Source organism: Haliotis rubra, unplaced genomic scaffold (genome assembly GCF_003918875.1).
Source record: "Haliotis rubra isolate DU_JTF1 unplaced genomic scaffold, ASM391887v1 Scf82, whole genome shotgun sequence".
Taxonomy (NCBI): domain Eukaryota; kingdom Metazoa; phylum Mollusca; class Gastropoda; order Lepetellida; family Haliotidae; genus Haliotis; species Haliotis rubra.
Genome location: NW_025767546.1, coordinates 755454 through 770908, shown reverse-complemented (window position 1 = coordinate 770908; position 15455 = coordinate 755454). Strand labels below are relative to the sequence as shown.

At 41.6% G+C, this 15455-nt stretch overlaps 2 protein-coding genes across 2 annotated transcripts; both read left to right on the top strand.

The window, feature by feature from the left end:
• The first annotated feature begins 4298 nt into the window (after nt 1-4298).
• LOC124262035 (tektin-3-like) lies at nt 4299-7489 on the top strand. The gene is made up of 9 exons (XM_046696457.1): nt 4299-4442; nt 4707-4885; nt 5001-5086; nt 5257-5394; nt 5613-5683; nt 5944-6087; nt 6393-6615; nt 6891-7045; nt 7155-7489. The coding sequence occupies exons 1-9, from the start codon at nt 4345-4347 to the stop codon at nt 7384-7386; spliced, it is 1326 nt and encodes a 441-aa protein (XP_046552413.1). The 5' UTR covers nt 4299-4344; the 3' UTR covers nt 7387-7489.
• Nucleotides 7490-12444: 4955 nt separating this feature from the next.
• LOC124262059 (tektin-3-like) lies at nt 12445-15455 on the top strand. Its single transcript, XM_046696482.1, has 9 exons — nt 12445-12593; nt 12858-13036; nt 13142-13227; nt 13398-13535; nt 13764-13834; nt 14164-14307; nt 14397-14619; nt 14893-15047; nt 15160-15455. Exons 1-9 carry the CDS (start codon nt 12445-12447, stop codon nt 15389-15391), a joined length of 1377 nt encoding a protein of 458 aa, XP_046552438.1. The 3' UTR covers nt 15392-15455.

Here is a 15455-nt window from a genome sequence, read left to right as displayed (position 1 = left end):
ATGACTGTGTCATTAGATAGATCTTTATTCATGAAGAATGTAAGCCTACGGCCCATGTTCGTACAGGTAGTCAGTCAACATATAACGTATATGAAAATATATCTGTATGGAATAATAATTCATCAACAAGTTATTCTGAAGCAAATTGCATAATAAATATGCATGACCGGCTATCTAACAACATTAACATCCGTTGATGCCAAAAGCATATTATATTTGTTACGCGTTGGGTATGCTTAGTACGTATGTACTTCTCACGCAGTGTTTTATACCGGACACAAACCATCAATGGTATTCATCTCCGATGTAGCCTTCATTACACACAGTGCACGCTCCTGTATCTACAGGAGTATTAACATATCTGCCTGTTTCTATTCTGAGTCCAAGAGAACGGCAACCAAACTGAGCCATTGCCACTCGGAATTTTTTGGAGTTGTTAGTCGTTTGAGGTATAATTCATTTCCAAAGGTACCTTTGAAGAAAGTATAATTTTTAGTTTGAGAACTGCTGAAAAGAGAGGAGTGCCAGTCCTGTCCAAACGAACATTTTAATCTTGCCTTAAGTTCTGCTATAAAGGATTCTTTACAACTTACTGTTTGTGACTCCCATACATAGCCAAATCCAAGTCAAAACAACAAGTTCTTTACATGGAAACCCAATTATTTTTGCCATTATTAGCTGATTGTAAAAAAATGTTATAACACTTCTTTGGATAGCTTAGATTAGGCATATATAATAATCTAATCCAAAAATTATATAACGTTTAAATGCAAAAATATGCAAAGGGTATCTGTCACAATCACCCAATACTGTGTAAGTTGGTGTCTTCACTCCAAGGAAGCGTTTACATGCAAAAATATGAATGGTTTCTATATTTGTTACACTATCTAAACCCCAAACCTCAGACCTATACAGGAAAGTAGGCATAATTTTAGTATCAAATATCCTAAAGAATAATTTGAAACGGAACTGGGTTAAATCTATGTAATATCCTTGATATGTCTAACAGAACTTTCCTAGCCCGGGAAGCCGCATTTTTGGTATGCGTATCCCACAATGGCTCGCACTCGAGTCATTTCTGTCCATAATACACTTTTTCCCTTCTCGGGAGATAACCCTATTCTTGAAAACAACCACTTTAGTCTTATCAAAATTAACACTAAACTGGTATTTATTGCAATATGATTCTAAAACATGGTAGTGCAGGCTTACCACAAGAGTCATCTAAAGCAATCACTGTCAGGAGAAATAGAAATGATGGGAGATGCACTACGGATTATTTAAAAGAGAAACCGAGTTTCCGAGTCCCTGAGTGTGTCAAGATCAAGAATGACACCAGATACACGTGTATGGGGCTACTGCGTTGTGCACGTGCATCCCATGCGTTGTGTTTTGGGGTGGTGATAAAGAGAAATGGCGGTGCGTTCATAAGATGTCTGTTTTTGAAAAGTTTGTTTCTAACGCTTATACTTCCAAATTGAAAGTTCAGCCTTTGTTTTGAAGAGTATATAAGTCAGTGTGCTGTGTTGAAAGGATGCAAGTCGTTATGTGGATATTAACGATCGTCTATTATCCAACCAGCCTTGGTCGATCCGCAGTATACCTGTGAGATGTTTTTGAACGAAAGGAATACAAACGTGTTCGGTAAAGCGGGAAGAGTAGCTTCCCTTGTACATAGGGGTACATGGTATTTTCACTAATACGCTGTGAAGGGGGCTTAAAGGCAATCTGGGTTTTACCAGTTTAAGACTGTTAACTTTGCTCCACAGTTGTTTAATTTCGGTTCGTTACTGGACTTCAACATCGGTACAACATCAAAATTTGTATAAAATATTGACATACCTTCACTGATGGTTTTGTTCATAAACCTGGATTAATGCAAGGGGACATATTATCTCTTTTCTCATGTTGTTGTTTTCACTGAAAACCTTCAATTATATATGCAAAATACTGCGTGTAAAATAATAAATATTTATTCATGACACATGATTATATTATTATTTGCAGATGATATGCCCATTTTCAACGACTCTGCAAATAGACAGAAAACGCTCTGAAAGCGAGTGTACAGTGATAAATTCGGTCTTTGAGAAAATTTGTGTTTGAATGAAAAACATAACAAAGGTATACGAGATACTTTATCTATCAAACAGTATGTATTTATCATTACCAAGGATATTTATTGAAATAATATTTACCTGAGAAATGTCTTAATCACGTAATTCACCACGAAATTGAAATATACTGCTTTTGCTAACTGGAATGCTAAACTCATTTGGAGTACGTGAAAACATAGTGACACCATCTGCAGAAAATAACCAGTAGCGTTTCCACCAGTGATGTTGCTAATGTCAGGGGTGTGGCCTGCCTGTAGCTCACATGCCATTGGTACTGAATCAGTCATACCCAAGACTCTCGTTTAAGATAAACCAAGCAGACGTCAGTTACATATTAGAAATGCTATGAAATCAGGAGTGATTCACGTCGGTTAACATCTGAATATCAGTGAATACTTACGTTAACCTAAACAAACTGAAGTGGTTATTGATTACTGCAGGAATATTGCTAAAAGCGGCGTAAAACCATACTCACTCACTCACTCACTCACTCACTCACAAACAATAACAAAAATGCCAACTTGGTAATATTTTAACAGCAGAACAAACACCGACGTAAACAACATGTGCTAATATGTCTTGCACTGAAAACCCTTCCAACTATAATTTGCATGAAAGTAGAAAAGGTGAAACAAACATTAGCCAGATGCTGGTAGTAGCTCACAGTGTATAGTACCTGTGTGGCAGATGTGTTCAAACATTGTACTGATCACGGCTGTTGTAAACATGTGTATTAGATTTGAATACAAGGGGTAGAATGGAAAGATCCCAGTGTTCAACGGGATCCGAGGCCCTCTGGGTCTTCTTTCATGGGATTATGAATCTGGGGACACCGCCAGTATTATCCCTGTATGAATGAGATTATATTTATAATGATGCATTGTGTTATGAATTTATCCCTTATCAACCTTTTGGCTTCAACAGATTTCACGTAGTGATGGTGTAACTAGGACGGTACTTAAGCGGACTAGGAGATAAGACGGTAACTCTAAGGTAACTTGGTATATAAACGTGGGCCAGTGTGTTCCTAGCACTCACTCCTTCTCTCACGGTCCCAGTCTCCACACAGGAAAACCTGCAGTCTGTGAGGTAAGAGTTGCACCAACCACTTAATGACCATCTTTAAACTTATCACTACATGTAGCTGTTCTGTATGAATAGATATGGTCTGAAACATTTTGGTGAGGAGTTCCCATTCAAGGATTATTTTAATTTGTATGTTTGGTGCCTTTAACATCTGTAAGTTATTGGACTCCATGACATTAGCAGTAAATGTACGTGTGGTCAGTATGTAGGCTTTATACTGGCGCTGTGTTTAATTATCAACCTTTTCACCCGAACTGCATGTGAGTAGGCTACAGCAGCATTTAAAAGTATTTTTGCTGAAGCATGTACTAGATATACCAGATATCTGTAGTATGTGGCTGCCATTTGTTGCTTGCAACTCAACTAAGAAGAGACGTTACCAGACAAAAGAAAGTCAGATATGAGACAAAAATGGATAATCAACCTAGCTATTCTTGGTTTTATGTACCGAAATCCACTACAGTGTAACCTGTCCATAGACCATTTACGTGACAGGGAAAAAGAAATGCACAGGTAAAATTGTAAGCAAATGTTTTATTTAACAATATATTTGTCAATTTGCTGTATTTGATCCGTCATCCTACTGTTTCAGATACTTCTAATGATAACAAAATCTCCATTCGTAGTCACTAATCAGCTTAGAATTACTGGAACCAGTGAATAGTGCCGAGTGTCACAACCCAAGGGAGGTCAAACTCGTTCTCCACCATGTCTGCTTAAGTCTAATATTCTAAAAACGTAGTTTCAATTTATTTCATAGTCTATGTGTTCTGTAGCAGACAGTTAATGGCGCTGAATGCCCAAATATTCCTACAGATAGCAAAGCCGCATTCCTTGATGTAGATTTACTCCTGCCAACCTCATCACCGTCACTGGTGTTAAATTTACGAGATACAACGAATGGCAAAATCAGTAAAAGCTCATATGAACAAAGCCGACCGTCATACCAATATTTATTTCGGTTTCGCTGATAGTTTCATTTCTTTACGTGAACAAACCAAAAGCGAGTCTTGAAAGAAGTTTGATATTTAAATCACGTAATCAATCCTCAGTTTCTCCAATGTTAACATGTGTTCATTTCCCTTCCAGCATGTCTTCCTACGATTTTCCATCCCTTGCCCGAACCAGCAGTGCTACACCAATGATGGGGGTCCTGCCCTACGTGGCCGACAAGACGGTCTCCCGCCATCTTGGTGGTGCAGGCGGGGCTCATGCCAAGTCGTACTTCAACCCAGCCACGTGAGTTCATCTTGTCTCATCTGTCTCATACTTGCCCTACATCCCTTGATGTCCATCAACTCTGAACTTCCATTCTAATTAACCATACCTACAGGGTCAGCATATCCACTCACTACTCAGCCCGCCTATCTCAATCTGAATCCTATGGATAATACTAACAGTACTATCAAATGTGACTGGGCAAATCTTTACTATTTACTCGTCACATTCCTACTCATCATGTACAGTGTGCTAATATACCTACTCGTTTATCAACATCAACAGCAACAGCGTCAACGCTCGCTACACCCATTCCGACTGGTCCCTCTCCAACAACGTCAACTTCAGTATGTCGGAGAAGGAGAGGGCTTTCGCAGAGAAGGTGCGCGCTGACGCCTGGCAGACTGTGAAGGAGACGGATGCACAGACCAGGAACAGACAGACTGACGTCACCAAGAGGCTAGGTGAGTCAGCTGGTGATCTAATCCACGGGGATGAAACCCATTTACTTCTGTAAAGGTACAAGTTACTCCAAGTTAGAAGTAATACAGATCGCTAAATTTAACCTTTCCCTTGTAGGGGATCGTGTGTATGACATCGCCTTCTTGAAGACGGAACTGAATAATGAGATCTGCGCCATGGCCACCGAGACAGAGAACCTGAAGGTGAGGTGTCGAGCCATGCCGGGTGATCAACTGTATGGTGTCCTTTGTTCTCCATCAGAAGCCACAGGATCGTCACCTGCCCGTCTTTGGTGGAATATACTGATTATAATAATCCAAGCTCTGTATTTGTTACCTTGAATCGTATATACAAATGTTTCTAAATATTCCAGGAGTACAAGCGCACCCTGGAGAAGGCCCTCGCTGACACTGCCAACCCCCTGCACGTGGCCGAGGAGTGTCTCATGCACAGGGAGAAGAGGCAGGGCATTGACCTCGTCAATGATAAAGTTGAAAGGAGTCTTGTGAAGGTCAGTGCGCGAGCAGCAGCATTCCAGCCTTAGGAGTTCCGTAAAACATTTACACCAAGCAATTGTGACAAACACGTAACATTGATTGAATATGAAGCTCCTGCTGGTGTCATGGTCTTTATTGTAACAGACACATATGTGTTACTGCTATATGAAATGAAATGAAGTTAAGTCATCTGTACACACAATGAATGCATTGTCCATCACTGTGTTGCCAGGAAGTTGACGTCATCAGGAAGTGCCAGGCTATGATGAAGCAGGTCCTTGAGAAGGCTTACGTTCAAATCAAGTGAGTAGCTAACACCGAGAAAACAGCGACTGCTGTTGTACGCCGTAGTACGTAATGTTACAGGTATATCATGGTGGTTGATAAGTCATCTAGTCCATAGGCTCACAACATATTTGGAAATCAAATATTACAACCAGCCTATCAAACATCCGGGGGAAAATATTAGATGATTGAGCTCTCCAAACCCAATGTATATGATAAGAAGTATTTAGCTGTTAGCAGTACTTCCGGTAGTTCACGCTTCACCTTCTCACCACCAGGATGAACCGATCTGCCCAGCACGCTATGGAGATCGACGCCAAGGACAAGCACCACGCCCAGAATCTGGATGACCGCATGCAGCAGCTCAAGAATAGTTCAGGCGGAATCGGCTACTACCCCGGCATTGAGGTCATCGACAACACGTAAGTGTACAGTGACTTATCACATCACTAAAGACATCCAATGGCTGTAAGTATTCCGAGTGAGATGCCTGTTGCTGACGGCTTTCTAGACTAATGCTTAGTCTCTGAATATAAATAATTTTCATTGTAACAAACAAGCCTATTTAAATTGAAAAGGAGCCCAGGAAGACCAAAGATCCTGAGCCTGAGGAAATCTAGACTTGCTCAATTTAAGGCTTTAGCACTGCAGATACGGCTTGGCAGTAGGGAAAATTACTATGGTTCAGGGACTGTGAGACAGACTAACGGCTTTCTCTCTGTTGTAGAATCACCCTCCCCGCGTCCTGGGCGCAGTACACCCAACAGAACATCGCCCGCTCCCAGAAGGAGAGGGCGTCGTCCGAGAAACTCCGCGGTGCTATTGACACCTGCCTCCGTGAGTGCGCCACCAATATGTGGAGCAACTTCAACACCGTCAACAACAACTTCAACACCCGAATCCGAGAGTCAGAAGACGCTAGAAACAAACTGCAGGCTCACTTGCAGAGGGTGGGTTTCATGAATTCGTAGTGGAGAAGGGAAAATCGGTCTTATCCAGTGCAACAGTTTGGGCGATTGATGCATTTTTGTTTGTCTGGTGAAAGACCCAGTTGTATAAATTACTACTTCCCGAATTTTACTGAGCAAGTTTTCTTCAACCTCGCTTTAATTGTGTCACAATGAGTCCTAACAAGTTTCACAACAGGAAATACAGGATTTAGTTTTCAGTACCTGATGTTCGCACTCAGAAAATCACTCAATAACTCTTCTCCCTCTTCTTCCAGACCATGCAGGAGATCTTCGACATGGAGAAGAACATCGAGCTTCTGAGGAAGGCAATCAAAGACAAGGAGGCGCCGATGAAGGTGTCCCAGAGTCGTCTTGACGAGCGAACCAGGAGGATCAATGTGGAACTCTGCAACGACCCCGTCATGATCTCGTGAGTATATTTCCTGCAAAACAACTAATTTCATAACTACAAATATGAACATAAATAATATTTAGTCCTGAGTTCAATGAATGCTAAATATTCTTCTCTTCAACTGCAGGCTGCAAAACGAAGTGCGCGAGATACGTGAGTCTGTCCGCATCCTGAAGGAGCGTCTCAAGGCCTCTGAGATGTCTCTGGCTCGTCTCATGAAGACCAAGGCCACCCTGGAACACGACATCTCCGTCAAGGAGAACAGTCTCCGCATCGACGCTCAGTGGTGTATGGGAATGAGGAAAGGTTTCCCTATGGACCCCAAAGTTGGACCAATATTCCAGATGCCAACATGTTAGGGACTTGCATCAGGACAATGATAAACCGACTCTAGTCAGTCAGCATTCACTCACCTGAGTTTCAGTTAGCCTGTTCATACATCAGCAAGTACATTGTAAATTATCACACCTGGTCTTTTGGCCTTGATAGCTGTACATGTTTTTCAAATAAAATCATATAAACTAATGCGTGAGGCCCTTTATTCTTTGAAAGGATACGTTCAAGTTGTAAGTGCGGCTAAAGCAGTACACTGCGTTTGGAAAGCCGCTGTCAAAGGATTAAATGTCCGACCTGCATGTTGCCCTTTAGGCAAGACACTTCATCGATTGAGTGTCAATCCAGTTCTGTATGGTTAGAATGCGCATTAGAATTCCAATGAAAGAATAGTTCTTTAAGAATCGCCATGATTGACCAGCTTCCTGGTCAGACAGAAAAGTGTTTGTAAGCACTTCATAAACAGAGGCGAGTCTTTCGCGGCCAGTTCAAGTTGGCAACAGAAATCATTACATGACTTTCAAGCGTGTTGATGTCGGTTTGAGTTACTGCAACGTTCACAACCTAAATCCAGAATACGCTGGAAATGCCAATATAAATGTACTTATGGTCAAATGGAAAAAGCTGGACGAAAACCGGAAAGCCCCATTCTTCTAACTACCTATCCGATTTGAAAGTATATGCAATCTCCAGTAAACAGTATGCCTATAAAACAGAAAGTCTCAAAGTACCTTAAGCAGTACATTATGTTTGGACATCAACTTCATGTCCTTCATGTCCGACCCTTACCTTGTCCTATGTGCTTGGCTATTCCTCTAGCTATTTACTCGCTTCGAGAGTACGTGCTATACCCATCCCATGTGACGATTTCAGATGTCTGAAAACACATACCTGATGCACTTAAACTTTAAACTAGACAGGCACACACATCCAGACCTCTAAATTGAGTGACATATTTAACAGGTGTTAATGATTCACCTCTAGATGAACATTTAATCGAATGTCAAGGATCATGATGGGACAAGGAATTCCAGTTTTCTCAAACGAGCTACTGAAGCTGGACATGGACTCAATATCAATGTTAACATTGTTGAGGGCATCGTGCTGCTAGACGGTACAGAAATGAGTGTGGACCAAACCAAGTGCCACAACAATCCAGTACATGCTCAGTGTTTCAGAGGAGGGCCTCCCTTAGGAGCAACCTTCCTTAGCTTGGGTGAAATCGGCAAACCTGAGACGTGAAAAAAAGACTTTCTCTTTCTTGCTAAGGACCAGTCACTTCCCATGCGAAACGATTTTGCATTAAAATATACATTTGAAATATGCAATGAATTAAATGAGTCTGTCCACAATTTTCAGTGTATGCCCAGCATTGGCACAAATACATCATCTTAAGCAACATGAGGGCGTGATTTCTTCTTTCTTCACCATTCTTGTGGTTTTGACTCAGAAGTCCATCCGTGGTACAACCCATAACATATTGAGGGCGTCATGCAAATTAAAATACACCGCTTTGATGGTCTATAGTACCAAGACCTTTAGCTGTATTCTTTGTTGTTTAACGCCGCACTCAGCAATATTCACACTGCCACCAAGGCAGTATAGGTCACCAAAAATCAGGTTTATCACAAGGGTAATCTTAAGCTACCACTGTCATGAGAAAGAGAAATGATGGGTGATTCATTATGGATATAAAATACAAGAGAAACAGTTTCCCAGTCACTGTTTTTTAAATGACAATATGAAAGATATACTTTGGTTATGTATGCTTGTATGATGTATTGTATTAAACATCGTATATTACACGTTGGTGTGCTGAAGCAGCCATGATTGATCCATAATATCTACCAGTAAGATGTATATTACACGTTGCTGTGCTGAAGCAGCCATGATTGATCTGTAAGATGTGAAGCTGAAGCAGCCATGATTGATCCATAATATCTACCAGTAAGATGGATATTACACGTTGCTGTGCTGAAGCAGCCATGATTGATCCATAATATCTACCAGTAAGATGGATATTACACGTTGCTGTGCTGAAGCAGCCATGATTGATCCATAATATCTACCAGTAAGATGGATATTACACGTTGTTGTGCTGAAGCAGCCATGATTGATCCATAATATCTACCAGTAAGATGGATATTACACGTTGCTGTGCTGAAGCAGCCATGATTGATCCATAATATCTACCAGTAAGATGTATATTACACGCTGTGTGCTGAAGCAGTTGATCCATAATATCTACCAGTAACATGGATATTACTTGTTGTGCTGAAGCAGCCATGATTGATCCATAATATCTACCAGTAAGATGGATATTACACGTTGCTGTGCTGAAGCAGCCATGATTGATCCATAATATCCCAGTAAGATGTATATACCTGTGCTGAAGCAGCATGATTTATCCATAATATATACCAGTAAGATGGATATTACACGTTGCTGTGCTGAAGCAGCCATGATTGATCATAATATCTACCAGTAAGATGGATATACACGTTGGTGTGCTGAAGCAGCCATGATTGATCCATAATATCTACCAGTAAGATGGATATTACACGTTGCTGTGCTGAAGCAGCCATGATTGATCCATAATATCTACCAGTAAGATGTATATTACACGTTGTTGTGCTGAAGCAGCCATGATTGATCCATAATATCTACCAGTAAGATGTATATTACACGTTGCTGTGCTGAAGCAGCCATGATTGATCCATAATATCTACCAGTAAGATGTATATTACACGTTGGTGTGCTGAAGCAGCCATGATTGATCCATAATATATACCAGTAAGATGTATATTACACGTTGCTGTGCTGAAGCAGCCATGATTGATCCATAATATATACCAGTAAGATGGATATTACACGTTGCTGTGCTGAAGCAGCCATGATTGATCATAATATATACCAGTAAGATGTATATTACACGTTGTTGTGCTGAAGCAGCCATGATTGATCCATAATATCTACCAGTAAGATGTATATTACACGTTGGTGTGCTGAAGCAGCCATGATTGATCCATAATATCTAACAGTAAGATGTCTATAGATATGAAAAGGAACAAACAAAAGATAGTTTGGTAAAGCTGGAAGAGTAGCCTCCCTTGTAAGTAACATCAATAACAGTTTGTCCAAGAAGATGGTAAGAGAGACTCAAAGGTTATCTGCATTTAACTAGTACATAAGTGTGTCATGTCATTGAATAAATGGTTTCCATTAATATAGGCCAATACTTACAATGGTGGTGTCCGATGAAGGAAAGACAATATTTGATTAATTTATTTCATTATGTCATATTTTATGTCACCAAATTAAAATTAGAAGCCTATTATGTGGTTATCTCTATGTCATACATCATAAGCTGCCTTTTGATATGCTACATGACTATGTTGTGCTAGGGTTTAGGAAAACATGTATTTTCTCGAAATGGTGTCGCAAGCAATTTTGGGAACTCTTATTAAATCACCCCACAGTGACACTTATAGCAAACAAACAAAATGGAACCATGTTTTTCCTGAATCCATACACAACAGTGATTACAATAAGTAATGGTTCCAAAAATGAACATGTAATTCCCACGGAATTAAATAAGCCCATGCACTAGTACCTGTGTGGCAGATGTGTTCAAACATTGTACTGATCACGGGTGTTGTAAACATGTATATTAGATTTGAAAGCAAGGGGCAGAATGGAAAGGTCCCAGTGTTCAACGGGATCCGAGGCCCTCTGGGTCTTCTTTCATGGGATTATGAATCTGGGGACACCGCCAGTATTATCCCTGTATGAATGAGATTATATTTATAATGATGCATTGTGTTATGAATTTATCCCTTATCAACCTTTTGGCTTCAACAGATTTCACGTAGTGATGGTGTAACTAGGACGGTACTTAAGCGGACTAGGAGATAAGACGGTAACTCTAAGGTAACTTGGTATATAAACGTGGGCCAGTGTGTTCCTAGCACTCACTCCTTCTCTCACGGTCCCAGTCTCCACACAGGAAACCCTGTAGTCTGTCAGGTACGTGGCACCAACTACACACTTCTCTCTCACGGTCCCAGTCTCCACACAGGAAAACCTCTAGTCTGTCAGGTACGTGGCACCAACTACACATTGAACACCTTACCAACTCATCACTAAATGTATTTCTGTATAACGTTGTCTATTAAACTAGATGTATTCTGGAATTTGAGATGTCATTTAAGGATTTTGTTGGTGCCTAGAACATCTATAAGTAATTGAAAGTATCAGTGAAGGTACGTGTAGGCTATAAGAATGGCGTTGTGTTTAATTATCAACCTTTTCACCCGAACTGCACGTGAGTAGGCTACAGCAGCATTTAAAGTATTTTTGCTAAAGCATGTACTAGATATACCAGATATTTGTAGTATGTGGCTGCCATTTGTTGCTTGCAACTCAACTGAGAAGAGACGTTACCAGACAAAAGAAAGTCAGATATGAGACAAAAATGTATAATCAACCTAGCTATTCTTGGTTTTATGTATCGAAATCCACTACAGTGTAACCTGTCCATAGACCATTTACGTGACAGGGAAAAATAATTTAATTTACAATATATTTGTCATTTTCCTGTATTTGATCCTTCATCCTACTGTTTAAGATACTTCTAATGATAACAAAATCTCCATTCGTAGTCACTAATCAGCTTAGAATTACTGGACCCAGTGAATAGTGCCGAGTGTCACAACCCAAGGGAGGTCAAACTCGTTCTCCACCATGTCTGCTTAAGTCTAATATTCTAAAAACGTAGTTTCAATTTATTTCATAGTCTATGTGTTCTAAGATAGCAAAGCCGCATTCCTTGATGTAGATTTATTGCTGCCAACCTCATCACCGTCACTGGTGTTAAATTTACGAGATACAACGAATGGCAAAATCAGTAAAAGCTCATATGAACAAAGCCGACCGTCATACCAATATTTATTTCGGTTTCGCTGATAGTTTCATTTCTTTACGTGAACAAACCAAAAGCGAGTCTTGAAAGAGGTTTGATATTTAAAACACGTAATCAATCCTCAGTTTCTCCAATGTTAACATGTGTTCATTTCCCTTCCAGCATGTCTTCCTACGATTTTCCATCCCTTGCCCGAACCAGCAGTGCTACACCAATGATGGGGGTCCTGCCCTACGTGGCCGACAAGACCGTCTCCCGCCATCTTGGTGGTGCAGGCGGGGCTCATGCCAAGTCGTACTTCAACCCAGCCACGTGAGTTCATCTTGTCTCATTTGTCTCATACTGGGCCTACATCCCTTGATGTCCATCAGCTCTGAACTTCCATTTTAATTAACCATACCTACAGGGTCAGCATATCAACTCACTAATCAGACCGCCTATCTCAATCTGAATCCTATGGATAATACTAACAGTACTATCAAATGTGACTGGGCAAATCTTTGATGTGTACTCGTCACATTCCTACTCATCATGTACAGTGTGCTAATATACCTACTCGTTTATCAACATCAACAGCAACAGCGTCAACGCTCGCTACACCCATTCCGACTGGTCCCTCTCCAACAACGTCAACTTCAGTATGTCGGATAAAGAGAGGGCTTTCGCAGAGAAGGTGCGCGCTGACGCCTGGCAGACTGTGAAGGAGACGGATGCACAGACCAGGAACAGACAGACTGACGTCACCAAGAGGCTAGGTGAGTCAGCTGATGGTCCAATCCTCTGGGATGAAACCCATTTACTTCTGTAAAGGTACAAGTTAAAATTAATACAGATCGCTAAATATAACCTTTCCCTTGTAGGGGATCGTGTGTATGACATCGCCTTCTGGAAGACAGAACTGAATAATGAGATCTGCGCCATGGCCACCGAGACAGAGAACCTGAAGGTGAGGTGTCGAGCCATGCCGAGCCATCAACTGTATGGTGTCCTTTATTCTCCATCAGAAGCCGCAGGATCGTCACCTGCCCGTCTTTGGTGGAATATACTGATTATAATAATCCAAGCTCTGTATTTGTTACCTTGAATCGTATATACAAATGTTTCTAAATATTCCAGGAGTACAAGCGCACCCTGGAGAAGGCCCTCGCTGACACTGCCAACCCCCTGCACGTGGCCGAGGAGTGTCTCATGCACAGGGAGAAGAGGCAGGGCATTGACCTCGTCAATGATAAAGTTGAAAGGAGTCTTGTGAAGGTCAGTCCGCGAGCAGCAGCTGTTAAAATCATTCCAGCCTTAGGAGTTCCGTAAAACATTTACACCAAGCAATTGTGACAAACACGTAACATTGATTGAATATGAAGCTCCTGCTGGTGTCATGGTCTTTATTGTAACAGACACATATGTGTTACTGCTATATGAAATGAAATACAGTTAAGTCAATTGTACACACAATGAATGCATTGTCCATCACTGTGTTGCCAGGAAGTTGACGTCATCAGGAAGTGCCAGGCTATGATGAAGCAGGTCCTTGAGAAGGCTTACGTTCAAATCAAGTGAGTAACTAACACAAGAGAAAACATCGACTGCTGTTGTACGCCGTAGTACGTAATGTTACAGGTATATCATGGTGGTTGATAAGTCATCTAGTCCAGCTCAACCACAGGTATATCATGGTGGTTGATAAGTCATCTAGTCCAGCTCAACCATGGGCTCACAACATATTTGGCAAATAGTCATCGAAATCAAATATTACAACCAACCTATCAAACATCCGGGGGAAAATATTAGATGATTGAGCTCTCCAAACACAATTTATATGATAAGAAGTATTTAGCTGTTAGCAGTACTTCCGGTAGTTCACGCTTCACCTTCTCACCACCAGGATGAACCGATCTGCCCAGCACGCTATGGAGATCGACGCCAAGGACAAGCACCACGCCCAGAATCTGGATGACCGTATGCAGCAGCTCAAGAATAGTTCAGGCGGCATCGGCTACTACCCCGGCATTGAGGCCATCGACAACACGTAAGTGTACTGTCACTTATCACAACACTAAAGACATCCTATGGCTGTAAGTGAGATATCTGTTGCTGACGGCTTTCTCTCTGCTGTAGAATCACCCTCCCCGCGTCCTGGGCGCAGTACACCCAACAGAACATCGCCCGCTCCCAGAAGGAGAGGGCGTCGTCCGAGAAACTCCGCGGTGCTATTGACACCTGCCTCCGTGAATGCGCCACCAATATGTGGAGCAACTTCAACACCGTCAACAACAACTTCAACACCCGAATCCGAGAGTCAGAGGACGCTAGAAACAAACTGCAGGCTCACTTGCAGAGGGTAGGTTTCATGAATTCGTAGTGGAGAAGTGAAAATCGGTCTTATCCAGTGCAACAGTTTGGGCGATTGATGCATTTTTGTTTGTCTGGTGAAAGACCCAGTTGTATAAATTACTACTTCCCGAATTTTACTGAGCAAGTTTTCTTTAACCTCGCTTTAATTGTGTCACAATGAGTCCTAACAAGTTTCACAACAGGAAATACAGAATAGTTGGTAGTACCTGATGTTCGCACTCAGAAAATCACTCAATAACTCTTCTCCCTCTTCTTCAAGACCATGCAGGAGATCTTCGACATGGAGAAGAACATCGAGCTGCTGAGGAAGGCAATCAAGGACAAGGAGGCGCCGATGAAGGTGTCCCAGAGTCGTCTTGACGAGCGAACCAGGAGGATCAATGTGGAACTCTGCAACGACCCCGTCATGATCTCGTGAGTATATTTCCTGCAAAACAACGCGACATCTCATAACTACAAATATGAACATAAATAATATTTAGTCCTGAGTTCAATGAATGCTAAATATTCTTCTCTTCAACTGCAGGCTGCAAAACGAAGTGCGCGAGATCCGTGAGTCTGTCCGCATCCTGAAGGAGCGTCTCAAGGCCTCCGAGATGTCTCTGGCTCGTCTCATGAAGACCAAGGCCACTCTGGAACACGACATCTCCGTCAAGGAGAACAGTCTCCGCATCGACGCTCAGTGGTGTATGGGAATGAGGAAAGGTTTCCCTATGGACCCCAAAGTTGGACCCATATTCCAGATGCCAACATGTTAGGGACTTGCATCAGGACAAGGATAAACCGACTCTAGTCAGTCAGCATTCACTCACCTGAGTTTCA

Excerpts from the sequence above, each read along its gene's own strand:
- LOC124262035 (XM_046696457.1), top strand. The coding sequence starts at position 4,345 with ATGATGGGGGTCCTGCCCTACGTGGCCGACAAGACGGTCTCCCGCCAT. Across the intron at positions 4,443-4,706 it reads TCGTACTTCAACCCAGCCAC|CAACAGCGTCAACGCTCGCT; the intron begins GTGAGTTCATCT and ends CAACATCAACAG. Across the intron at positions 6,088-6,392 it reads ATTGAGGTCATCGACAACAC|AATCACCCTCCCCGCGTCCT; the intron begins GTAAGTGTACAG and ends TCTCTGTTGTAG.
- LOC124262059 (XM_046696482.1), top strand. The coding sequence starts at position 12,445 with ATGTCTTCCTACGATTTTCCATCCCTTGCCCGAACCAGCAGTGCTACA. Across the intron at positions 12,594-12,857 it reads TCGTACTTCAACCCAGCCAC|CAACAGCGTCAACGCTCGCT; the intron begins GTGAGTTCATCT and ends CAACATCAACAG. Across the intron at positions 13,228-13,397 it reads CCGAGACAGAGAACCTGAAG|GAGTACAAGCGCACCCTGGA; the intron begins GTGAGGTGTCGA and ends TAAATATTCCAG.